The 25634-nt window shown below is 37.4% G+C and overlaps 1 protein-coding gene across 1 annotated transcript; it reads left to right on the top strand.

Annotated features, from left to right (window-relative positions):
- Nucleotides 1-1622: 1622 nt before the first annotated feature.
- Nucleotides 1623-19105, top strand: LOC145769451 (uncharacterized). Its single transcript, XM_082581095.1, has 10 exons — nucleotides 1623-1718; nucleotides 2277-2425; nucleotides 2891-2983; nucleotides 3622-3752; nucleotides 4675-4819; nucleotides 8727-8859; nucleotides 9046-9196; nucleotides 9610-9740; nucleotides 10246-10403; nucleotides 15278-19105. Exons 1-10 carry the CDS (start codon nucleotides 1623-1625, stop codon nucleotides 15402-15404), a joined length of 1314 nt encoding a protein of 437 aa, XP_082437221.1. The 3' UTR covers nucleotides 15405-19105.
- Nucleotides 19106-25634: the final 6529 nt, after the last annotated feature.

Here is a 25634-nt window from a genome sequence, read left to right as displayed (position 1 = left end):
AACTGAACTTGCCATTGTTCTTTGTACACCAGACAATTGCATCATTACTCGATGATGAGCTGATGGATGAGCATTATTGCTATATCTTATTTTAAAACATTTAAAACAAATTGGCCTTTCAGCAACAAAAGTGCCCTTTTTTCATAACCCTGCCCCCCAGTCAAAAACTGTTCTGGTGCCCCTGCCTACCAGCACGTTAATGAACAGGAAAAGGTGGCAAAACCTTGAAAGGTTTAAAACGTGCCTGAATGGAAAATCATGTAGTAGGCTACCGGTATATATCAGTAGTTAGCACAGCCACAAAACCCAAAAAACAAATAGCAAAAAATTAAACAAAAACAGAGAGAAGCACACATGTAGTAATGAATGACAGCCATATTATTTCATGTATCTCCTGTGTTTTGCTTTTTGGTAAAATAAACAATTGATTGAAGCTGTGTAACTGGGCACTTCAATATTAGATGGTCTGGTTTTTGTCGATGTATTTTGTGCTGTTCCGTTGAATTGCCATTTCCCCTTTCTATTTCACAAAGATTTTCTACTGAGTGAGAATTTGTTGTTGCAAATAGGATGTTACTACTTTTCTATCAAAGTGTAGTAAATGGAAATTGCACAAGGCATATTGTTGGAAACGAGTACAACCTAATTCGTACCCTGAACAGTTCGTACCCTCATTTTGTACCCTGAAAAGATCGAGAGAAAAAATAGCACAAAGCCGAAGTCACTAAATCGGAGTTTCCGCAGACATTTTAAACTTAGGGTTAGGGTTAAGCAGAAACTCCTATCCGTGTGCTATTTTGGCTTTTTTTAATTTTTTTTACGATTTTTTCAGGGTACAAATTAGGTTGCATTTGTTGGAAACCATTGTGTTGACTGTTGAGGTATATAGATTTTAGTGTAATATTTATCGATTGGTGAATCAGTTTGCAACTGTCCAGCCATTGGCAAAGCTGAATTTGAATGATCTTTCCTATGGTATCATTTATGGCATGGAGTTAAAGTTGAACTTCACAGACCAACCTAACCTTGCTGCTGTAGTTTTTATTCCAAGCTAGCCAAAAGTACTGTGGGCTACTTGCCTGACCAGTGACCAGATTAGTGGAAGTTAATGGTTTTCTTTGTAAGACTTTCTCAGGATAGTTCAGCTTATTGTACTTCTATTTTTGTCATTTTAGCATTGGCCTACAGTTCAATTTGTTCTGTTTTTGTTGATGAAATTCAATTTAGCCCAGTTTCCATTTGTTAGAATTGAAATCTCAAGCCATCTGACAATTTCAGTATAACATGGATTATGAAAACGTTGACAAGTTGGGAAGAAAAAAGTTATCTCTTTCCCAGAGCTTCAAACAAGAAAACAAAAGCATAATCACTCATAAACTTCTGTTATCACTGTTTATTTAGTAGTTCATACAAAGTATAGGCTATAATTTGGAATCATGCAATTATTCAGTCCTATTTAATTTCTGATACTCTTTCCAACTGCACTAATTAAATACTCTTTGTATCTGATATGTGGTTTGTTTTACTGCTCAATGCCATTTGCGTTTCTTTTTATAGACTCGTGTGTTATTACCTGGCTGGTCAGGTAAAATTTGTTATATTTTAGTTGTGTGATTGTTGCTATGGCTATTCAACAAATCACTCTGACAGGTGGTTCACCATGGGGATTTAAAATGACAGGTGGCAAGGATTTTCGCCAACCATTGGCTATTGGAAAGGTACCGGTACCATTTATTATTGGTTTTCAACAAAATGCATTCCTGTCATGTCATACGTTTTAAGCCACCATAATCTAAAAAACTGGAACTCAAACTTTTTCCATGTTGCAACTTAATGGAAGAAGCTTGAAACCTAATACAAGACTTACTGTCTTCATTTTAATTATGTTATATTTTGTAGAAATGGCGCCATGTTTTTTGTTATTCCTTAATTTTTAAAAATCTATTAGGGTTTAAATTTCCATAATCTGAGATGTAGCCTTTTCTCCATGCTTTTACAATCAATCAAGTTTCTTTCAACACAGCTCCACATCCATCCCAATGCATAATTTGCAGAAAACATAATATATACATTACTTTTATTGATATACAGTGGGAGCTACACCATGGAGCCACCGAAAAAAAACATACGATTATTTAAGTCAAGGTGCTCTGCTCCCACATTGTGAAAAGACTGTTAAACCTTTTCTATTTCTGAAAATTTCAATTAGTCACAACCATATTTAAGAGTGTTTTTCAAAAGTTGCTGTCGGTTGTACTATTAATAATTAATTTTAGGTGAAACCAAATGGAAAGGCTTTCACATCAGGTGTTGTTGAAGGCTATATCATTGAAAAAGTAAATGGGGAAGAATTTGGAAATTTAAGTCATCATGAAGCTCAAAATAAAATAAAAAGTGCTGGACTTACATTAACACTAACTCTCAGGTGAGAGTAAACAGCAGCTTAGTTATAATATATACAGAATAATCAATTTTAATGACATAGTATAAAGTGTAATCTATAAATCTAAACAAAGACAGTTCAAAATTGATTTTTCAGGTGCATAAAATAGAATTGACTTGCATTAAAATAAATTTATTTGATTAGATCTATATACAATACAGTAAAAAATCAGCCTTTATATCAATTGTATTTTTGGTGCCGATAAGCACTTGATTCTTAATTGTGATGTTATTTTTCTGGATTTTACTCATTAAGATATTCCTCTCAGAATATCCTTTGTTAAAACTTGCAGATAACTTTGTATTGCTTTTTTGTGTTTTAAAATAATAATTATACGTGGATAATAATGATTGAAACAAGGCTCTTGTTAAACATAACAATATGAAAAGTATTACTTAATGTGTGGCATCTGATTGGCTAACTTATTTCAAATGTTTTTCCAATCAGTAAACCTAAAACTCGAGGACCTGAATCTCCACCTCCAACCTTTGCAGCTCCCTCACCCAAAACCTACTCACCCCCACCAGTCACTAAACCAAGGTAAGCAGAAAGGCTACATAATTTTAAAAGAAATTGAATTTCCACTAAGTTTGTGAAAGTGCATTGAGAAAGTTTTTGAAAGCAAACCTTGTTGAAGTAGAACTTTATTTTATGTGTCATTTGTTCAACTTGATATAACATCATTGGAGTCAAATCATCTACTTGCAATATCAATTGCTGTTGGTTCATATCAGTTACCACAATGTTGAATGCCTTTTCAAGTAGGCTACCAAATTAGTTTTGCTGCTTTATTTCGGTATCATTGTTTTCCATTTGGACGTTTGAAAAACGACAGTCCATATTGTTTGCTTTTTTTGTTTAATTTACTAGATCTTAATCTGTTTGCTTTGGGTGGATTTAGTGACTTATCAACAGACAACCATTCCATCCAGTTGACTTCTAGAAATACGATTTTTGAACTTTAGCACCCACAAATTGATATCACATAGAGCTGCATTTTAGAGCTTGTCTTGTGGTAGCAGCAATACCATTTTATGTGCTCTTGACTAGTTGTACACTGTACAGCGAGATTGCTTGTGAGCTTTCACATCAGGTGTTGTTGAAGGCTATATCATTGAAACATTTGAAAGATTTGAAATCTTTATTTTCTAAATTTTGCTTCTGCTCATTTTGCACAGTCCAGCACCTCTGTCTTTCAAAGCAACTGGAACACATTTCCAGACGTTCAATAGTGGTGGAAAATATCAAAACGGTGATAAAAATTCAACATCAAATGCTGCACCTTCAAAGGCACCTGCGACTAAACAAGGTAGTTAACCCATTGTATTTCAGTTTTTAGAGCTGATTGTTTTGTTTTGATGCAAATGCAGCATTTCTAATGCTACTCTACCCAAGAATTAAATGGTAACTACAATTTTTTGTTTACTTAACTGTTAACTTAGTTTTGCTTACGTAGTCCAATGGGTCTTGCTTTATTTTTCTGGATGAGCTGCTGTTCATTGGCCTCTTGTGCTTGCTGTAGTGTATACGTACAGTATGTTGGTTATATGAACTGTAAAAACTGTGAACTCTCATACTTTGTAGGTCCTTGCTTAAAAGGTTCTTTTTAGAATAAATAATACTATTTTAGTGCATTTCATTAATATTTAGTTAGAAAATTTGATTCGTTTCACCAGCTCATCCCTTGTTAGCACAATTTATTTTTACGTTGCTATGTCTGCAAACGTTGAATCGTTGCAAAAACAGCATGTTTATTGAGTTGCTTTTCCAATCTCAAGTGGTTCAAGATCATAAAAGTGAAACGTTGAAGCCATAAAACGATAAAGCCGTTCAAATAACGATGAGCCTCTGATCACCAAGTTAGCTGCACATAGACTTGTACTTCGTAGTGCATATCCATTATCCAGACTGGGCAGTTAAAATGTCCACGTTTTTGCATGCAAATTAAAACTGCTACCACTTGGCAATCTTCCATGGAATACATAGAATGCACAAATGTCATTAAAAGTGTTAGATATTGTCGCTTGGAGATTAGCTGTAAAATCCCTTATTGAAAATCTTGACAAACTTAGGCTAGATTGGATGAGCGACGTAGGTTTGTTTTAGAACTGTGACCATATGGAGGTGTTGCTTGTTATGTATACCTTGTGCATGGGAAGTGAGTTCATTTTTCTTTGCTTTGCGGCAGCATCAGGGCCGAAGCGTTGATTGATTTTGCATATTTTTTTCAGCTGCTCCATTAAACGGGGATAAACCATTGACAACTTCTCCTGAAATTTGGCAGCTAATCGATGAAGAGGAAAAAGCTTTGTCGAATCCCACTCCCCAGCCCGTGAAAACTGGCAGCATTAAAACATGGCAGCCTGAAACAAACAAGTGAGTTACAACCTGCAATGCTGTTCTATTTTAATCAAACAATGACTTTCACAAAGTCTTTATTCTGGAATGGTCGACCTTTCGGGAATAGGTTGTCGCTAAACAACGATATTAGGCATGGAAAGCATCACAAGCAAAATATTCCAAATTTTAATTGAGGCAGATTGACCAGTTCAACCACATTTTAACTAATATCTGACATCAATGCACTGGACAATGGCGTAGCCAGCCCAAAATTTTGAGAGGCCAAATACTTTGACTTTAAGCAATTAATAATACTTTTTTTGGGCACCGTTTATTCAGCATATTATGACAAAAATGCTGAATTGGCAAAGTAATTTAGTGTGCTTTTGAAAGATCAGTCGTCAGCTTTCATCGTCATAAAATCCACTTTTTCCAAACCTTTTTTGTATCTAAAATCAATTTTGAGAATATCAATTTTGTGTCATTAGGCTTGTAGTCTATAAGTTACTTGGTTTTCTCGGCCATTTGATCACAATGCTTTTTAAAATCTTCATCTCTGGCATCAATGCAAAATCGAAGAACATTACAAAAAATCCCTTTTATGTCGAAATGTCCAGACATGAAGATGTTACTTGAAACACAGAACATCACAGACTGAGCAATGGAAGTCATTATATTCCTGTTTCATTTGTTTACATAGCCTATTTTGCCTCTAAGGTTGCGCACACACTTTGACCAGTTTCCGTGCTTTTAACGAAATTTTGTTTCTTTGTGGCTCGATGGTCAACATACTTCTGAATCAATTTCTAGAAATCTTACAAGTTTGTAAAAAAAAACATTCATCCAAATATACTTGTTTAGGTGTTGACCTCTGAGTGAACTGCGTCATGCAAACCTAACATCACAAGCTAGCTGAACGTTTGAAATTTGAAATCGCATATTCTAAATCTCGTACATGCTAGAAATTTAATTATTGACAGCTCAGTTTATTTATTTTCTCTGCTGGCGAATAAACAAAAAATATACACCACACAATAAACTAAAATTATTTGCACAGCAAGAATGGCAGCAAGAGACCAAAATGTCACCAAAGTCAGCTGCCACCCGAACATAGAAGTAAAACATATTACCGGTACTTAATATAATACAGTGAAATAACAAAAACAAAACCATATATGAAGACGATCTGCAAGGAGATTAGCAGATGATATGTTCTAGGAGTGAGTATTGTACAAGTTTTTAAAGAAGCATTTATATTCCAATTTAAAAGTACTGTAACTGTAAGATAACAATTAAAATTTTAGATATTTGGTGGAACATGGCCCTTTTGACCCTCCCCCTCCCTTGGCCATGACTGTGTTAGCAAAGGCGCTGGAGTTGTAATCACAGAGCCTCTACAAGTATGCGAAACTACCAGGAATTACCAATCAAGGCTTTGTCAGTCCGAGGATAAACATTCACAACCAAACCAGACTACCGTAACCATAACTAGAAGTTAGATACCTTCCTGTATTACGTCACGTAATGCTTTTCTAAAATCAAGCTTGTGGTGATGACATCGCAAATTTGCATTGCTTTCGTGATCATTGCAAAGCATTAAAGTCCGTTTCAGACAATGCCTTGTGTGTGTGCGGGACTGAACTGAGCAACAATTTTACTTTTCAAACATTAACGAATGCAAAAAGTTGAACAAGCTGAACCGGTATGCTTCCGACTTTAGCAAAGCAACCCCGTATCACAAAAAAAACCTGCGAGTTTGATGACAAGAAGCTATCTATAGCAAAGGCAGATGACGCGTTATATATTTAGAAGTCATGTTGACAAACTCAATGCATAGCTTAGTATGATTTGTTTTGGACTTGGTGGCTGCGGAAATGACAATTCACCTCAAATACTTCCGTTTGCTGCTTCTGGTGCGCTGCCATGGCTCATTTGCCAGGCTTCCTGCAGTGCTGACTACGTTAATATTTGTTAAAGATACTTATTCACTGCGCAAAGCAGTATGAATGTAACATCACAGTAAATTAGAGTGGTGGACTGGTGGTCCTTTTGGACTTGTTTGTCTGAATATTTGTGAAAATGTGTTTAATTTAGAGAGCCGTATTGACCGTTCTTCAGCTAACATTGATACGAAATCCATGATTCGGTTTATAAACTATAATAAAATATATTAAAGTGATGGTAATTTTATGCACAAGTGACAATGTCGTATGTCGAAATTAAGCTTTCAACACAGGCATATTTCTTACTAACAATCACTGGGCTTTGTTGTTTTACCTCGGCATGTGATGACAATTCAGGTCACGTGACTCGCGTCTAGCGCCTTGTTTGATTCACAAGCATCATTGTTTAGTTTTCATTCAACAAACAACGGAATTCTAATCATTCTTTAGCGGCATTCAAACTTCGGCATGCTTTGTCATTTGACAATGCGATTTTTCTCGTTTTCAAGCGCATGAGTTACAACTCCAGCGCCTCTTTTCATGTGTGTCTGTTAGTTGTCGTGTAAAATTGCCTTTTAAATAACATTTGTGTGTGAAATGCGATCCTGTGTTATTTGTTTTAGAATTCTCAACATGCTGTTGTGTCTCGTTTGAACCTCAACAATCAATTATAAAATGGCTGCGTTCGTTCAACGCTTTGATGTAAAGAAAATGAAGAACATCCAGTGTCTTGATGTTTTACGAGGCCGATGAATCACAAATCAGTTCAAGCATGTACAATCCATCGATGACTTTAGACTCACTACCATCTTCATCAAACGGGTGTTGACGTCATTTTTAGCTTTCACGAGCAACCGTTTGCTGCAGCTTGGCTCCTCAGTGAAATGAAGCTTCATAGCGATTGGCATTTGGCATTACTCATTTGATTAATGATCTTTTTGACAAGTGCAAAATTGCATATCTGTGAGCTTGCACAGTAAGCTTATTACGTACTTAAAGTAATTTGCGTTCTTCTGGTGACTATTTACTAGGTTACCTCCTAATGTTAAAGATCAGGAGGTAACCTAGTAAATAGTCACCAGAAGAACGCAAATTACTTTAATTATCAAATGCCTGGTGAACAGTCTCTCTCTGTTTTTACTTATTACGTACTATTAGAAGAAACTTAAATGATCCAAAGTTATTTTTCTCTAACCACACAGCACAGCACTAAAATGAACATTGAGCAAACAGATTTTAATACAATTCTGAAAATAAGAAATATTTAAATTTTTGTTGTTTAAATTTGACCTATGCCGACACAAATGCAACGCAGTTTGACGTAATAGTGACAATTTTGACCGCAAGCTTGCACAAAGCGGATTTCACAATGAATTGTGATTACAAGTTGCATTTTAGAAATGTATTTTTATATCACTAAATACGAAAAAATACCTAAGTATTAAAATACAAATATTTTCAAAACCTGATGCGCTAGAGAAACAACGAGCGCAGATTCGGAATCAGTTCCGAAAATTGATCTAGAAAAGTTTATTTGTATCTCTGATTAAAAAAAATAGTTAAAATTTGTTGACCAGTGTAATAATTCGCTATCAAGGTAGGGTGACAAGAAAAAAGCAGAGTGCCATGGACGGTTTGCTTGCATCATGAAAGATTTTGTTATCACCCATTGAACCCTTGGCCTGAGTCCAAGTAGTTAGGGCAATGTGCAGGTAGTCGAGGATCCAATTTCAACAAAACTACTTCTAGATTCATGACAGCTGATTTTGCTGATAGTTATATTCGTTATGGTTTACCATAGCTTCATCGGCTTTAAATATTTATCATTCAATTCATTAAAATCAGCTCTGGGCTTCTTTTAAAACGTGCCGTGTGTCACGAAACAGCGCGACTGGCATGGAAAAGCGTAATAAATCATCAATCGATTAAAATCTGCATATCTTGCTATGTAAAGCTGCAACAAAACGCAAAACCAACATCTTTAAACTTATTTTCTCCAGCACAAGCAACCATTCCATATCACCACCTCCAAGCTCTAACCAAAACAAAAGCAAGGCGGCTAGCAACATTGGAAAGTTTATTACCCAAGGCTCAACCACCGCTGCTGCATACGGAGAGCCTACATTTGCAAAGGTTAGAAAGACGTAACTCATTTTTCAAAATTACACCACCATCTAGACAGCAAAGCATTCTTTTTTACATTAGATCAGTGGACGTTAAATTATCACAAAAGTTAAATGAATACTTTGCTTATTTGGGCAGAAGATTAATGTGTGATTTTGGTTAGTCAGCCGCGTTATTTCAATGTATTTCCTTCAGCCTCTTTTGGACGTGATCAAGCCTACTGGTGACCCTGCCGTCATGGAGATACGTCTAGGGCCCAACCTTCCCGTCCCGACTATTCACTGGTACCACAACAATAAACCTGTGAGGGAGTCGAAAGAAAAAGACATCACATTTTTAAGCAAAGGTAGGCTTCCGTCTTTCTCAGCATTTGGTTGAAATGCTTCTGCAACATTATCATTGTAGTGACTGTGATTACAATGCAATTTCGTAAAAGCACAAAATGAAGTGAAGTGCCGTTGGGGTTGAGACTAACTGCTGTGGCCAAAATAGTGACCTGCAATCATACTGGATTGATTGAAATTGATACATTTTATGCTGTGTTGTCTATCTACTGTACCACGTTGTAAACAGTCTTTCGTGCATTTCTCTTGCTGTTGGATACGTAGAGTTTTATAGGACGATATAATTTGCGTGTGCCAAACACCCGTTGATTCATGACAGCATGAATTTTTTACAGTTACAATAATTTGAACGAACATCAACCTACAGCGCATGACGCCATCACTTCAATTTCTGATTACTCTTGTATTTTTCCAGGACCTGTCCATACCATTGTTTTTGGGGAACTCACCTCCGAAGTATTAGGCACTTACACTTGCACTATTATAAATAAGTACGGGTCGAAATCGTGTCGCTGCACTCTGTCAATGGAAAAATCATTTTCGCAAGTAAGAACAACTTTTTGTCTCCTTATTCTAAGCAGCATGAGGCAACTGTACGAGTGTACGTACAGACTGGTGACTTAAATCGAACACGATCATACATAAGCAGTATTTGTTTGAAATCAACCCCATCAGAGCAAGCATTAGCTGTCAGATTAACTGTTGTAGAGTGCTGAGCTGTGTGCTGATAGCCAGGAAGAACGCTCCCTTCTTCACAACGTTGTCCATTAGTGTTGTTTGTTTTTTCGACAATGCCCATCTGTTGATTGAAAAATCAACTAATACATCTTTTAAATGCTGCTGCACACTGTACATTGTACAATGAGTTTTTATAACAGCATGGTTAAAAAGTGAGTAGTTTCTCAATTCATTACAACCAGATTGTGGGCAAGGAAAATGATGCAAATCCCCAGAGTGGAAAGATACTGCTGCTTTATATAAAACTTACCGCACCAATGAGGTCTTAGAACTTTGGCCTGTTGCGTAAAGTTGTTTGTGTTTAACTTTGCAGAATAAAAGCCCTACAGCTACGTCGTATGTTCCACCAAGCGGGCCTTTGTCACCTGGGAGCGAAAGCAGACGGGTCCTTGCCAGCACCTCGGTGGGCTTGTATTCCAATCAGAACGCGCATGAGACGTACCGGGGAAAAATGAACCGAAAGTCTTCGAGGTTAGTATTGAAATTAACTCGAATGTTCACTCGACTTTCACTTGTAACTGCACCGTTGATTATATTGAACAGTTGATCCGTTGTTGCTGTTTCCAACAGGAATGTCAGTTGTCGAGGTGTGGGCAACATTATTAAGGGCAACGTTTCTTCCTTGCAATGCACGAAAGTTGGTGGTAAATTCAGTCAATACAATTTTATTCTTGCTTTTAACACTTTTTGTCACTTTGGTCTGCCAAAAGTTTGAGCTGACCTGCAAACGTGGCCGCCAAAGCATGTTTTTCAATGGAACTCGCTTTTGGATCACCTTTGGCTGCTTTCAAATGGCATTATGAGGTCTGGTGTATTTTGTTTGTTTCTCTTTGAGCAAACAGTCGATATTTTAACGATGTGACATTTACGACAACGTCTGTCCGTGCTGAATAGCAACTTACGCCGCAAGCTGCATGACTGATCAAACGTCTTTAGAAAAATGCTCGTAATAGAAATTTAACCTAACGATTGACCTGCATATTCCCGATTAGCAAAGCACGTCTTTCTTACGTCACTTCAGCATGCTGGACGACCTGCGCCAATGCAAGGGCTCATAAACACAACCATCGTTGCATTTTTTTTCGTACAAAAGACCAGTTTGGTTTGGGATATTACATTACAGTTACACCATCACGGGATACAAACCTTCGCTCTTCTAGCTGCACCAGTATGGTCGATTCTACAACTTTTTTTATTTCATTCTTCGTTTACAAGCTACATACATGTAAACAAGCAGTATTTGTATCTGAACATATTTTTGGCATGTTTAACCGGAGATTAGGTATGTATGTATGTTGAGCACAATTTATGCAATAATGGTTTCCAACTGCAGTCTGGAGGTGGTCTCATCATTTTGTATATCACTTTTGGTGCAATTGTATGTTCGATCTAAAATATCAAGAAATTTTTGTGGATTTCACGTTATGAGCTGTTCATCTGACGTGCAAGCTTTTAGTCCGTTTTGTTTTTGCCAAGTTTAAATTTGCAGATAATGGCTATTGGCGACAGGTCCTGCATTGCAAAAAACCTGACGACTGCATGATGAGACCACCTTTAAGATGCAGTTGGAAAGTCTTACATACTTTAGATTTGTTTCTCGGCAGCCGATTTGTAGCGTAAGCGTAAATTGTGCTTAACGTACATACCCAATCTCTGGCTAAACATGCCAAAAATATGTCCAGGTGCAAATGTTGCTTACTTTACATACTTTTGGGAACGGGAAAATGACAAGTTTGTCATGGCTATGATTGTAACAATTAAGACTCTTAGAAAATTTCCCGAATAGCAACGTATTCGGCTGTGTTTTAGTAGGCCGTGTCCTAACTTGAAATTTCTAGTTTGTTGCCGTTCAACTTGACACCCCAGTTTGCACTTTCTCTGTTGGAGGTTTACTGATCAATCGCAGTCTATGAAAATCCAATCGCACCTGTGTTGTTATGTCGTGACGTAAAATTGCCGTAAACAGGTGTCCAGTCGAAGTAATCCGAACGATTCAAAGCATGAAAATAAAATCTTGCTGACCAGTTTTACCGATAACGTTTGCATGTTCTGCGAAATCAATCTTAACAGTTTTCTGATATGGATATAAGCTCTCAATAACGGTTTAGGGCGTCACGTTTTTATTACGTAAATGTTCTGAGCCTGACAACGTCACCAACTTAACTGAAGGCTGGATGCACCAGCAGAAAATGAACTACCGATTAAGCAAAACTGCCGATTAAGCAGCTTTATAAACAGTTTAATTTTTTTCTTACGCACCAACCGAAATCCAATGATCAGAATTGCCGATTACTGATTCACCGATGAATATCGTGCTAATTCTCGATTAACTAATCATACGATTTGCCTAATCGGCCGTTTAGAAGTTCAGCTGTTGGTATATTTAATCCTAAATGTGTAAATACAAAGCTTACATCGTTTCAAAATATTGGACTGCTTTCACAAAGAAACCATGGATCCTGAATTCCTTGGTTGTTGAATAAAGTTGTAAATTCCTGTGACTTGTGAGTTTTTGTGAAGTTGTGAGTCTTTTTAGGAAGTTAGTCGGGAAGTTTGCTTTGTTTATGGCTGTTATTGATTTTTTGCTGAGTCGGTGTAGCTTTTCCGCTTATTTTTGATCCAAGTAACAAAAACCTTATCACAGTTTCCGTTAAGTTTACGTCAGTGTGATGACAAGTTGTTTCAAATGAAGAATAATGATCGTAATTTTTTAGAAACGTGCTTGTCTTTGTAAAAAGTGGCCCAAGATGCTAAACTAAATTAATGATTCTGCAAATGTTTCAAGAATGATAGGGTTTTTATTTCCCATACTAAAGTTCAATTGTCGAAAACTCTCCTACGGCCAGCCTAAAATTCATGGCAAACTCCACACGAACTATAACCCAGCTAGAAAAATAGGTCTTAATCTTTTTGCATTGATTTTTCGATTGTAAACGTTAAACCAATATCTAAAGGGCACATTTTGCTAGCCTTTAACACAAGCATGCAGTGAATAAAATCACGATTATTACGCTATCATTCTTAGTTTTTCCAAGAAGGAATTTGTATTGTCCAGTTAAAAACGATTACGTTCGCTAATGAGCAACCAAACGTGCTCAGGGAAGGCGATTCCTGTACGTCTAAGAAAAGTTAAAAGCTATTTTCGGCCCCACCGGAGAAATTTTCCGAAACACTTTAAATTGCACGATGAATGCCCGAAGCGCATCTGAATGACCATCTTGACTTGGTATAAGAGTGGCACATGAAAAGCATGAATGTGCTATACTAGTTATCAATGAACCAGCAATAACCAAAGTGGCATTTCGGAACGTTTTTAGCTTGCAATATTTTGATGGTGTGTTTTCTTTTTAAAACATGTTATTCTCTTGTGTTCACAGCTTTTTTTAGGCTGGTCGCTTACGCGGCGATACTTTTTTTTCTTGCACCACATTTTCGCTCTCCTGTTTTGCTAAACTCAGTTTTGACCTTTGAGTTGTACCTTTTTGTCCGTTTTTCAGGGTCCACAGCGGTTACTTTATATTGAGTGTGTTCGGTGCCTAGTCACCATTGCATTGAAGAGACCCAAAAGGTCAAAACAGAGGCTCTGTCTTTATTTCTTCTTTATAATCGCTTTCTTTCGTTTTACGGAAAATTTACGAAAGCGCACGAGCAGTATACTGGCCGCTAAGTGTCAGTCTGGAGCGTCATGTTGCTGTTTCTGTTTCATTGAACTTCTTCGAGTATCGTTATATCTTCCGCTAGAAGGAAAACGAGAGCAGTTAATTCAAAGACCTGTCACTTTCATCATCAAAAGGAAATCTCCGTTGCGTTTTAATGCTTGTCATCTTTAGACTTGAAAAACTAGCTAGGGCACTATTCCATTAAGCAGATTGGTTCCTATTTACATAAATTCAACGTCTGCCGACTTTAGATCAATGTAAAAATGGTTTATGGAACAGCTTTTGGTTTGTAGTACTAACAGATAGACCTCGTCCCCAGAATGCGAAAGGTAAAGCTTGAGCGTAGTAGAACAACATTAGATTCGAAATAGCTGCGTGTTTATATTTTTTTTATTGCTTGGGTGGGCGTTAGGTTCAGTTTGTGGCAAAACAAAAGGCAAGGTGGAGAAACCTAGTTTTGGTTGTGTTTGGTAAAAAAAAAACTTTTTTGTGATTCGGAAAAGAGAAATATCAAGTGAAAAAACTACTTCCTACTTGAATATATAACTTTATGTTCCTATTCTATTGAATTGTATTAAACCTCTATCTGTAACAAGCCTAATAAAATTAGCCAAGTTTGCTATTCATCGCAGCACTAACATAAACAATGGAACCCTCGCTTTTGAGTTTAATGAGGGTTAAATATGGACCCCACAGAAGGTCACCGGTTGTCACAGAACTGAGATCGGGATGTTGCTTCAACGTGTATGTAACGTAATAAACTTTTTAAAACATGTTGTGGTTCATTTTTATACCTAAAAATTTTATAATCAGACGACCCAATTTGTATTTGAATAAAATATATGAACAATCAGTAGTCACCCCTTGTCGAAACGGTTTCCCCCCGAGAAAGTCCCCAAATTCTGGGTGAGCTAATCCCCCTATAGCCTGCTTTATTTCTTGCATATTTCAAACCCTTTCTCACACGATCGGTATGGCAAGGTGGATTTCACATCAACGTTTATAATCTTAATCCGGAACAAGCCAGTTTCAACCAGTCAAAGACACTTGACAGCGATTGGGAGGATTCCCAAATTATTTTTTATAATATCACTTCAGTCTTTGTCACGCTGTGTGCGATTACGATTCATTTCTGTAATCATTGGACGGAAGTTTCTTGTACAGTTGTTGATACAGCTCAGCGATGATGAATCATGGCTTGACATCTTTCGCGATATATTATTGTGCAACAGACGTTTTATCTGCTAGTGTTTGCCCATGCCACTTATCAAACGCCTCATCATAAACAAATTATCTCTTTATTTACTTAAATTATCGTCATTTGAACATTTTATTCTGATAAAAAACGGTTTGATAAAATGGACAATTGTGATACCTGGTGTACTTTAGACTGAGTTAGACTAAGTATAACCGCTTTCTATTTTCGGCTCTAAGTGATGTAATGAGGAAGTATAATTTCTAAATCGACTTCGCATTGTATCCGTATGGAGCCAAATGTAAGAACAAAGGCTGTTGGCTGAAACTGAACAGTCGCATTGTCATGCCGGTGCACTTGTGTTTATGTTTCCCGGTTATCAGGATCCATTCTTTTTACATTGTTTCAACTTTTGCAAACGTTGAATCAATGTAAAAAAAGATTTTTGCTAGTTCTGCTTGCTTTTTAATTGTTTCATCCTCATTGTTCAGAGACAGCAACGAAGAGTCGGAGGTTTTGAAGGCCTTGAGAGAAGAGGCTCCTCAAAAATCCCATTACAAAACACCTTCCATGAAGTTTCTGGAGGAATCTCTTCTTCCAGAATCAGATGACCTTTGAAGACTCCCAATAGAGGATGGCTGTAACCCATAGATTTGTTTCGTGAGGTTTCATGTTCTTTTTTTAAGCAGCAATGACTGGTATATAAGATTAATTGCTGTAAATGATTTTTTTTTTTTCGAAAAGCGCCTTATGTCTTGTTACCCGTAAAGACTTTGAGTTAGTGTTCCAATCAACGTATCGCAACTGCTGAGTGGTGACCAAGGTTAATTGTGATGTTGTTTCCGATAAAATCAACGCAGTGTTAAGTTTTCCTTGAGATTCTTCAGTAATTGATAGATGTTGTATTTCTTCCTCAATTTTTACTTCAAGGTTTTGACTGAAAAGGTAGACCAATGTTATGCAATGTACATTCGATGCTTCAAATGTAGATGCTCCAGAGAAAAAAATCGAAAAACTTTGTGTGTATATTTTTCATTGTAGAACTATCACGGTGAAAGAATCCTGGGGTGAACAGAATTCTTTAACATGATGTTGCTTTGGCGATTAATCCCACCCCCTTTTTTGTTAACTTTTCCATCACAATGCCGACCATTCTATTCAAGTTGTTGTGAAGTTTTTTTCGAAACGTCAGTCAGTTCCCAGGCAGCAAAATCCGTCTTGTCATTTTTACATTGATTCAACATCTGCAGACGTTAAATCAATGTAAACATGACAGATTTTGCTGCCTGGGCTACATTCTGCTGCTCGCTAATGTAAATAACTTTATCGCTTTGCTTTCAGAATTTATTTGTTGATTGTATCATGAGAAATTATCTAGTTAACAGAAATTGGTTCACTTGGCTTTACTATGAAATTAGAATCAATTCCATTCAACTGTTCTATTGTAATCGGCAAAAAAATTAACAAAGCTTTCCTTAAAATGAGATTGTTTCCGTTTAGTTTGAACAGTAGATAAAAATTGTATTGTCTCGTATTGATGCGTACAATTCATTAGCTTGTCAAGGTTTCTTCAATTTGTTCACAACCAGACGTCGCTTTATCATTCACTGTAGAAAAAGTTAGCTTTCATGAGTGTCCTCCATCGCTATTTCGAATGTCGCCACAACCTTTCTAGTCATCAAATCTTTTTTGACTGTTTTTCTTACACGAAGAAAATACTTTGCACCGTTTCTTCAAAAGCAAACCGGGGAATCACTTGTAATTTTGCTTCTAACCGTCTTCCTAAAACTGTGTCAAGCTCAAAGACAAATCCCTGACCTTTCTCGTAGACTGGGCGGTCGTACGCGCGGTTGCCACTATCAACACTACAATAGCTCGTTTGTTCCGCGGTTGCAAATCAACCAACTCACAATATTTATCTTTTCCATTACCGTCGCTTCTTCTCACTTAAAACAGACCGACACCATGTCACAACAAACCAACAACACTCTCCACAAAATAACTATTGTCGGTCGATTGCGGAAATTGACACTTTTCTCAGTGTTTCCAATTGATTTATCGTCTTCTATTCTTGTTTTTCTTTTCGCGGCCGCACATATTCCGTTTCCACTTAATTGTGCAGTATTTTAGTAATTCTGAATAATTTCCTTGAAACTTTTCGCTTGTTTTCTCTTTGTATCATTCCGCTCGCACTTTGTTGACTTCAACGTTATTTGCATGATTTTCAACGTTGATTGGACGTGCCTGTTGCCAAATTGAAAGTTTTATGTTTCACTTAACCACAAAACGTTTACGTTTTTGCATCCTTTCAACGCCTAACGACGTTGAAACAACAGAACATCTATCTTCGCTATAGAGGTGATTCGTATCTCATTAATTTCCAATCCCAGCCAAAAATCAGTTTCTTTTCACATTGATTCAACGTCTGCAGACGTCTGTAAAAAGAAACTGATTTGCAAGTTGGGGTTGTTGCAAACACGTTCTCTGGAATTTGTGCCTGCCATAATGCAGCCTCTTGCAGAGTTCATTCAAAATAAATCTTCTTCATAATTAGTTGTGATGTTCTTAACAGAAACACAAATCGTTGTTTTCTTCATGAAATTGGATGTTATTTATATATCAACGTTTCGCCACCACGGCTTTTGCAACATACCTTTACCATAATTTCATGGCATTTGCTTTACTAGGCATAGCCACCATTTCACCTCTAATCTTCCCAGCTTGTACTTGCTTTTTGACAGCTTCCGCAAGCTCTGTGAATGACCCTACAAGCCTTGTCCTCGATAAGAAAAATTCTGAACCTAGTTTGATCGTTGGCCACGGGTTTCGTAATTATTCCTCTAAGAGCAAAAGCAACTATTTGATTGCCAACGCCTAGGGCTGTGAAGCACGATGTTGCTGAGCCCCTTTTTTGTAATGATGTTGCTATATCTTTTGAACTTGTCGATATGTGTATCACATACACTTCAAAATATAATTTTCTTAACCTATTCGAGCTATCTGCAGATGCATGAGAACTATGCCTGTCAGCAAGTCAGTCGTTGTGGACATTAATTCAACGTTTGCAGAGTCATTAAGAAAAATGACAATTTGGCCTATATCTAAAACACCAATTAATGTCTCCAAACCATTTTCCAGAACATCATCGCAACAACGTCTGGCAACGTTGCAGCGATGTAAAAGGTAGTAACTTTGCAAACTGAGTGGAGCACTCTGCTGTTAATTTTCTTCTTTGAATGTGAGATGGATTAAGAGTGTCGATGTGGTGAAATGTGAAATTAAGGTTTCATGACTTTTTAGCATCCTCTTCTGCATCGATTTTTATTTCAGTGTTGAGGTTTGGATATAATCCCGGACCATTGGAGGTCTGCTGAGAGCCCTCCACTTTCACGATCAGTGTCTTTGTTTGGTAGTCCTACTCTCTTATACGTTCTCTAACAATTTCAGCACATCTTTGGCTTTTAAGATGCCTTTTGAGTATTGACAAGACTGTCCTACAGTTGCATGTTGCCACTCGGTTGCGTAGCTGAGTGGTGAGAGCCCTGATACTGCACTCGACGAGACGCCGATTCGACACCATTCAAGATCCCGCGGCTGTGTCTTTAGTAGGACACTTAAAGACATGCTTGAAGGTGGGCACGAAGATTGTCTTTCTTGCCTTCTCATCCACTTAATCTAAGTCTTCAACCACAGGCGTAAGCCTGTAAGACCAAAAGTAGCATGTCTTCTGTCGGGTGGCTAAAAATTCAACTTTCAATTATTCGTGATAGTTTTTTTCTAAGCTTAAATCAATTCTTGTGTTCTTGAAAAATATTGAATCACTTTCCAAATGAGCAAATTAACCTGCACTTGTATATGCATGTCTTCATTCCATCGTTCTTATGTATCCGTCGCTTGCTTCATTTTAAATGTATCAGATTTTCAACCAATTTTTTTTTCTTTTTTGGTATCTTAGCGGAAAAGTGGGTGTTTGCAGACAGCCCCTGTTTTGCAGCTCTCTCCAACTTTATTTTTCTTGATCATTTTTACAGCTGTCATCTTACAGAATGGACATTTTTGCTCTAAAACGCGCCACGCGTAGTCGTGAGAACTGAGTTGTAATCTTTTTAATTGTTACAATACTTTTATTCAGATTAGCCTTTTTTAAACAATACAGGCTACATTAATTGTGCATAATTTATATATGTGTATTATTGACGCCTTGTTGCGTGATCATCGTGCGTCATGGCCTTGAATCCTTCAAGTTGCGATATATTTTTTTCTTTTCATGTGATAACTGCCTTCGTTAAAGCATGGATCAATACAATGGTGTCACCTCATTGGTCAATACTCAGCATTTTATTGTGACAATTTGCAGGTTACAAACAGATTTATTGTCGGTTGCTTCGACACTCGACAGGCAAATGTAGGCTCGGTCATTATAACCAGGACTGTTCGAAACGAAACAGATTGGGTCGAAACAAATCGACTGGCAGACAGTCTATCCCAGGGCTACTCAACTGGCGGACCGCGGTCCAAATCGGGACCTTCTGAGTGTTGAAGGTGGACCTTGAGCTTTTGGAAGAATAACTTCATTGCCACGTTTCAGGGCTTCTCTAAACTGGAATCTACTGGGAGGAAGCAATTTTTACTGTGATTTCTCATTATCCTAGTTGCTGGGGGGCTTCGACTCCCAGACTCCCCAATAATAGTCACTCCCAGGTAGTTTAACTTTCGCAGTTTGCGTGTGAAATAACTTATTCACCGGACCGCTAAAAATATTCAGCTTGTCAGACTGGACCTTTGTTAAGATTAGTTGAGTAACCCTGCTAACCACTAAGCGACCACCGAGTCGGCTAAATGTCTAAAAGGAAAATCAAAAACGTATTTTCGTTAAATACAGTAATTCTATATTCAAATAAAAAAAAATGCAGCCAACAACGTCTTGTTTTCGTTAAAACCTGCAACGTTTTACGTGATATTTTTCAAAGTCTTTTACGCACATGACAGATAAATAGTTAACTTTTCCGTGTTGGGGTATCGACCTGCTAATTTTTAAGTCAAAGGTAACAGCACTTGCAGACAAAATATTGACCACACCAAAAAGACTTAGTTTGAACCTAATGGCCTGTATCAAGCCTGCTCGGCGCCATGCCAAATTTCTTTCAAATCAATGTGCCAAAACCGTGCCAAATTTCTTTCAAATCAATAACTTACTTCGGTCTCAAGCACGTTTTAACGTTCGCGTTTTGTCGCTTCTACTCTTTTCTCGACCTTTGCTATGTTGACGTGTATTGTTTTGATATGATGGTCAGAAATAAAATCAACTGAACTGAACTGAGTGCGCAGCCATAGTATGAATCTGAAAAAATATACATAGTGGCTATTTTTGCAAACTGATGCCTGGGCAACGTACCCTCTGGCATCTCTATAATACAGTGGCGTATATTCAGGGTGTTCAAGGTGTGCACTGCACACCCCAAGAAATCCAGAAAAAAAGAAAATTTCCATCGGTTGTCGATGTTCTTTACTTTCCTGATATTCAAACATCTTGCTACATGCTGATTGCTTTCTTTTCAATTGCAAAACTCGTCCCCTTCTAATTTTAATACTCCAACGTTTCAGGTCATTGCCTTTAATTTTTTTCGGTCATTACCTTTAAGCTGGGTGTGCACTAACACCTTGGCGAGTGCTATTTAAAATAAACAATTAAGAAAAATGACGTCACAAGGCAGCGAAAACAGCAATGGTTTTAGTTCAGCCAGGCTGTGCACTCGCTGATTTGCACACCTTGGCGCGTCATTGGGGGAATCCCAGGCAATAGCAAGTTTTAGCTTGTTGGATTAGAGTTTGAGCTATGGTTTGAGGTGATCAGAGTTGGAAACAAGATAAGATAAAATGTTTTTTATGCACCAAGTGCCAGTAAATTAGGACTAGCTTGTCTGAATCTGCAACAAAGCTTATGGCAACAGGCAACAGCCAATATCATTGATGCACCATTCTAAAATTATTACTTTTGTCAAAAGTGGAAGATTTGACGTTGCGTTTATTGCACATACACATTGTGCTATATCCAGAAATCCAGGTCATGTACAGTAGTACATAAGTAGCTGAAATACACCCACCAACTATAATTTTGATACCAATTTGTTTTCTAAGCAACATTATTAACCATCCAGTAGTAACAAGCCAAAAGGGAGGCTAAAAGTATAACTGACCCCACCCCCGTCAATGTTTTGCATGAAATCACAAAGGTTTAAACAGGCTTATGGCAATGCTTGTTCAGTAACCTTATTTAAGCTGTTTTGGCCTGTCTAACACTAACCTTTCGTTATAGCACTGCATATGTTGGTGGTAAACGCAACGCCAAATCTTCCACTTTTGACAAAAGTAGCAATTTGCTGTTATCATATCTCACAAACCTGACGTGATGGGATAAATCTGAGGTCAGATTCGGATTCAGCATCCCAAAGTTACCCTAAATCAGTTCTCAAAGCCCATGCAAAAAAAAAAATGTTTTTTTTGTTGACCAGTGTTATGGAGTTGCTTTGCTATTGTTTTTTATTTTAACTTTCACCTGTTTGTTTTTAATTCGCTTGTACATTTCTCAAGGTGTTGCAACTGAACTGAAGTATGTGACTTTAGAAATGCAACTTAATGTTTGATATTAAGTCTCATTCAATAGGCGCTTTCAAATAAATATCTATTTTGTATTCTTCTCCATTCCGACAACATTATTTTTGTCAATTCTGTTCATGTTCAGAATCTGTGCTGAAAATGCTCTCAGAACGCACCAAATTCAATGTTAATTTTAAAAATTTTCTGGGGGAAGCCCCCCAGACCCCCCGCTGTTGCTTTGTCGTCACTGAACACCCTGTCAAAGTGGTCACGGTACGCCACTGCTATAATACAAATACGCCGCTGCTGATGAGATTGAAACGGATTGCATCTTAGCCGATATTCGAATCACACTTTTGATGGTGTAACTTTGCCATTTTGTTTGCTTTTCACTTAAATCTATATTTTAAGTTTGTACGAAAAATGTAGACCTAGTAAAATTTGTTATGACAATAGTCAGGGAACAAAACGCTTTTGAAGCTCCGCGATTTCTGGAAGTTGATAAACATGTGATGGGATTTTTTAAGCCCACTCTGCCGTGAAAGATTTGTTTTTGCTTATTTGCCTTCGAAATGAGCCAGAAAATAAAAATGAATCGGTCACCTTGGATTCTCTTGTAGACGCCTGATGGGCCGTAAGCCGTAATTTAACAAAACCTCTTCATACGATGGCTTTGATAGTTTTCAATGATTTATTGCCTTGATACTTTCTCTACAGGCCTCTCTCAAAGAAACGGTTGTTGTTTTAAAAGTCTCTCGACGTAAGAAAATGTAGAATTACATCAGGAAAGGCCATGGATAAACATATTACTCAACAGCGTAATGGATAGGTCGATGATCTGACGAACATGAGGCTGACGAGCTATTTAGCAGTGGTAGTTCGGTGACTACCAGTGGCAATATTGCATTAACTGCGTTTTAACCTTTGGCGAGAGCAATGAGCCAGCGCCACCTCTAGACGACCACTTCAAAACCAAAGTCAGCTGCAATCAATCAAAGCTTGAAAAGATGCTCTGCCGATGGAAAATTGAATAGTTTTTTTGCTTTGTTTTGGTTCGCTTAAACTGGGCAAAAGTAACTTCATTTCTAAAATCTATTAACACTTGTTTGTAACATAGTTTAGTGATTATGCTCACAAAAAATGCTTTAAAAGAGAATTTGCTTTAAGTGCTGACATTGAATAACACCGTAAATATTTTCTATTTGTTGTCAGGTTGGTCAGACTGACTTTCAATATAATGACTAACATCTACGATGGTGGCTCACTTAGCACCCACAGAAGATGTTTTTTTCCAAGCACTTGTAGCCTAAAAGCGGTTTTTCTTTGTTATAAGAAACAACCAAGTGATTGACATTTCACCTTGTTGGTTGTTTCAGCCGCTTAAATCACGCATGGGGTCGCACTATTACTTAGTTGTTGCTCAACAATTGAATTCTCTGAAACGTTACTCCTGCTTGACTAGGTAACCTTTTTGTTGCCTGTAAGCTGACCTGATCAGCTGTTTTAATTTTGGTGGCAGACGCTTTTTATGGGTGGTCCACGGAATGAGATAGCTTGCCTTACTGTGAGCACAAGAGCTTTTGTCATATTGAAATACGAATTTTTAAATGTTGGTCTAAACCAGGGGTCACCAAACTACGGCCCGTGGGCCGGAACCGGCCCGTGAACTGATTTCATCCGGCCCGCCAAGTGCTGTGGAAATAATAGCTGCACTACTTACTGTTAAGGAAAAAAGTTACCAAACTTTTTGTAAAGGACTGACGTTGCTGTTTATCATTAGGCCACCACCACACCTAGGCCAAATTTGGAAAGATGTAATGTTTTTTCAAGAGCACGATGCCCTGTAGTGTATCACAGCAGGGGTTAACTTTTCCAGCAACCTTTCGATTTTCACTACAACTTTGCTATTCCACCGCTGACTTTGTTATTTATTGTGGTATATTTTTTCGCAATTTGCATCCGGCCCGCAGCTGTTAATCTCGCAGCAATCCGGCCCTCAGAGAAAAAAGTTTGGTGACCCCCTGGTCTAAACTAAATGCTTGAGACCTACCTGTTAAATCGACTGCGCGTGAAATTGGATTGATACTGTAGTAGGCTAATAATATTATCACAATCCAGCATCATCTTTCCATTTCCTTGGATGTATGTCGTCGCTTGTTACCCAGACCGCAAATCAACCGCTTTTTGCATTGATTTAACGTTTGCAGACGTTGAAGCAATGTAAAAGGCGACTGGCTTGCTGTCTGGGTAGCTTGTTTCAATTTTTATTGAATGCGTAGATAACTTTTACATTGGCGTAACCAGATATATTTTACAGGGAGGGGAGAGAAAGGGAGCAAGGAACTTTACAGGGTGCAATCCCTTGGTTATGCCTCTGAGCATACGGCTACTTATCGTAACCGTGTAATGCTAGATTAGGATTTACCACGTCGGCTGCGTAGCCAAATGGTGAGAGCCCTCGTTCAGCGTTTAAAAGGGCGCCGGTTCGATACCCTTCAAGAGCATGTGGCTGTGTCTTTGGTAAAACATTTTAAACGCGTGCTTGAATTTGGACACAAAGATTGGCTTTCAACCACCGGGCGTAAACCTGAAAGGCTACAATTAAAAACTATGCAGGTTGATGCACTGCTTAACCTACAGCTACATGAAACTTCTATAAAATCTATTTGGAGAATTGATTTTCGTATCAACGACGCAGAATGTTGAATTGATTTTAAACAAATCACAAACCGAAATTAATCCATTTTCGTTTGCACTTCTTGACATTTAGTGCTTGGATTTTAAATAGGGTTAAAGTTGAAGGCTGCACGGGGTTAGGTTATCCGAAAATCTTGTTACATTTGGTTCAGTGTTCCCTTTGAATGCTGTTTCAAATTACTCTTTCTCAATCTTCAAATGGTTTCGAAGACGTCACATCACACCATAAATTTTTGCTTTGAAGCTGTTCTCGTTGGAAATTTTTTTTTAAATTTTAGACCAAGCTCAGTTTCTTTTAACGTTAATTTAACGTCTGTAGTTAAGGTATCAATGCAAAAAAACTGGATTTTGTTGGTTGAAGCAAGATTTGCATTTTCGTTTCTAATTGGTTTTCATCGTGTGTGTTCTGTCAGTTGCAGCACAAAAAATAATACTTTGGAGGTACTGTATTGAAAATGAAAATAAATGACAAGTTACGCATTGTTTAAAATACAAGTAAACTGTTCCAAACTACATAAAGAAGGAAATCCATGTTAATTTGTCATCAAAAAGACACGCCTGAGTTACAAAATTGTTGTGGTTAAGAATTGAACATCTCAAAAATTAATTTCGGGTGATAGCTCTTGAAGAACTTGAGATATGCTGATGCAAAACAGGTCAGAGAAACCCGATTCTTTCTATTACCACCATGATTAATAAGAAAATTCCCTGAAACGTTTTTTTGGCAGCCTAATTTTTTCTACTTAATTATGTGCTTAACCAAGAGCTCAGTAAATACTTCACTTCAAATATAGCACGGTCTTTGAATGAGTAATAACACACATAGATAGAATTCCATTTACTTTACATATAAAACAAAATTTTGCAGCAAAAACACAAAATAAATTAAAGAGTTGTAACTGTCACGTATAAACGCTTTTACAACAACTACAAATTACTGGTCCAGCACCTTGAAGAAGTCAATCATGCCTCAATGACGAAACGTCGCGACACGAATTTGTTATTATCACTGACATAGGCGTAGTAGACAAGGATGAAGGGGGTGCAACCACAAACTTTTCAATTAGTCAAAAATTTGGGCAAATTTGATAAAAAATTGGGCAAGAACTTTTAGCGTGTTTCAAAAACTTTATTAAGATTGAGCTTATGGTCAAAATTTCGTAACAATTCGGGCAAAAACTTTTAGCATGTTTCAAAAATTTCATTAAGATTGAACTTATTTTTAATTTTTTGCTCAAACAATCAAAATTATATCAGACCATTGGGAGCAGTGTAGAATTTTTAATCAGGTGATTTATGCTTTGTCGAAATATAGATTTGGGTGCATTCAATAATATTTGGACAAGAAGTTTTTCGCACCTCCAAAAACTCCTATACGCCTACGATCGCTGATGCATTTTTATAAGCATACCTAAGTAATACCTGTTGTTAATTTTTCAGAACATTTTTACATGTGCAAAACATAGACTGTAACTATTGCCTTATGTGTATCAACTTTGTCTGGAATATAGAAATAACTGGCAGACTGACTTTTTCAAAAAAGTGAAGCATACG

Source organism: Aplidium turbinatum, chromosome 4 (assembly GCF_918807975.1).
Source record: "Aplidium turbinatum chromosome 4, kaAplTurb1.1, whole genome shotgun sequence".
Taxonomy (NCBI): domain Eukaryota; kingdom Metazoa; phylum Chordata; class Ascidiacea; order Aplousobranchia; family Polyclinidae; genus Aplidium; species Aplidium turbinatum.
The sequence above is the reverse complement of the archived record's forward strand: the minus strand, read 5'-3'. Positions and strand labels throughout refer to the sequence as shown.

Excerpts from the sequence above, each read along its gene's own strand:
- LOC145769451 (XM_082581095.1), top strand. The coding sequence starts at position 1,623 with ATGGCTATTCAACAAATCACTCTGACAGGTGGTTCACCATGGGGATTT. Across the intron at positions 1,719-2,276 it reads AACCATTGGCTATTGGAAAG|GTGAAACCAAATGGAAAGGC; the intron begins GTACCGGTACCA and ends AATTAATTTTAG. Across the intron at positions 2,426-2,890 it reads ACATTAACACTAACTCTCAG|TAAACCTAAAACTCGAGGAC; the intron begins GTGAGAGTAAAC and ends TTTTCCAATCAG.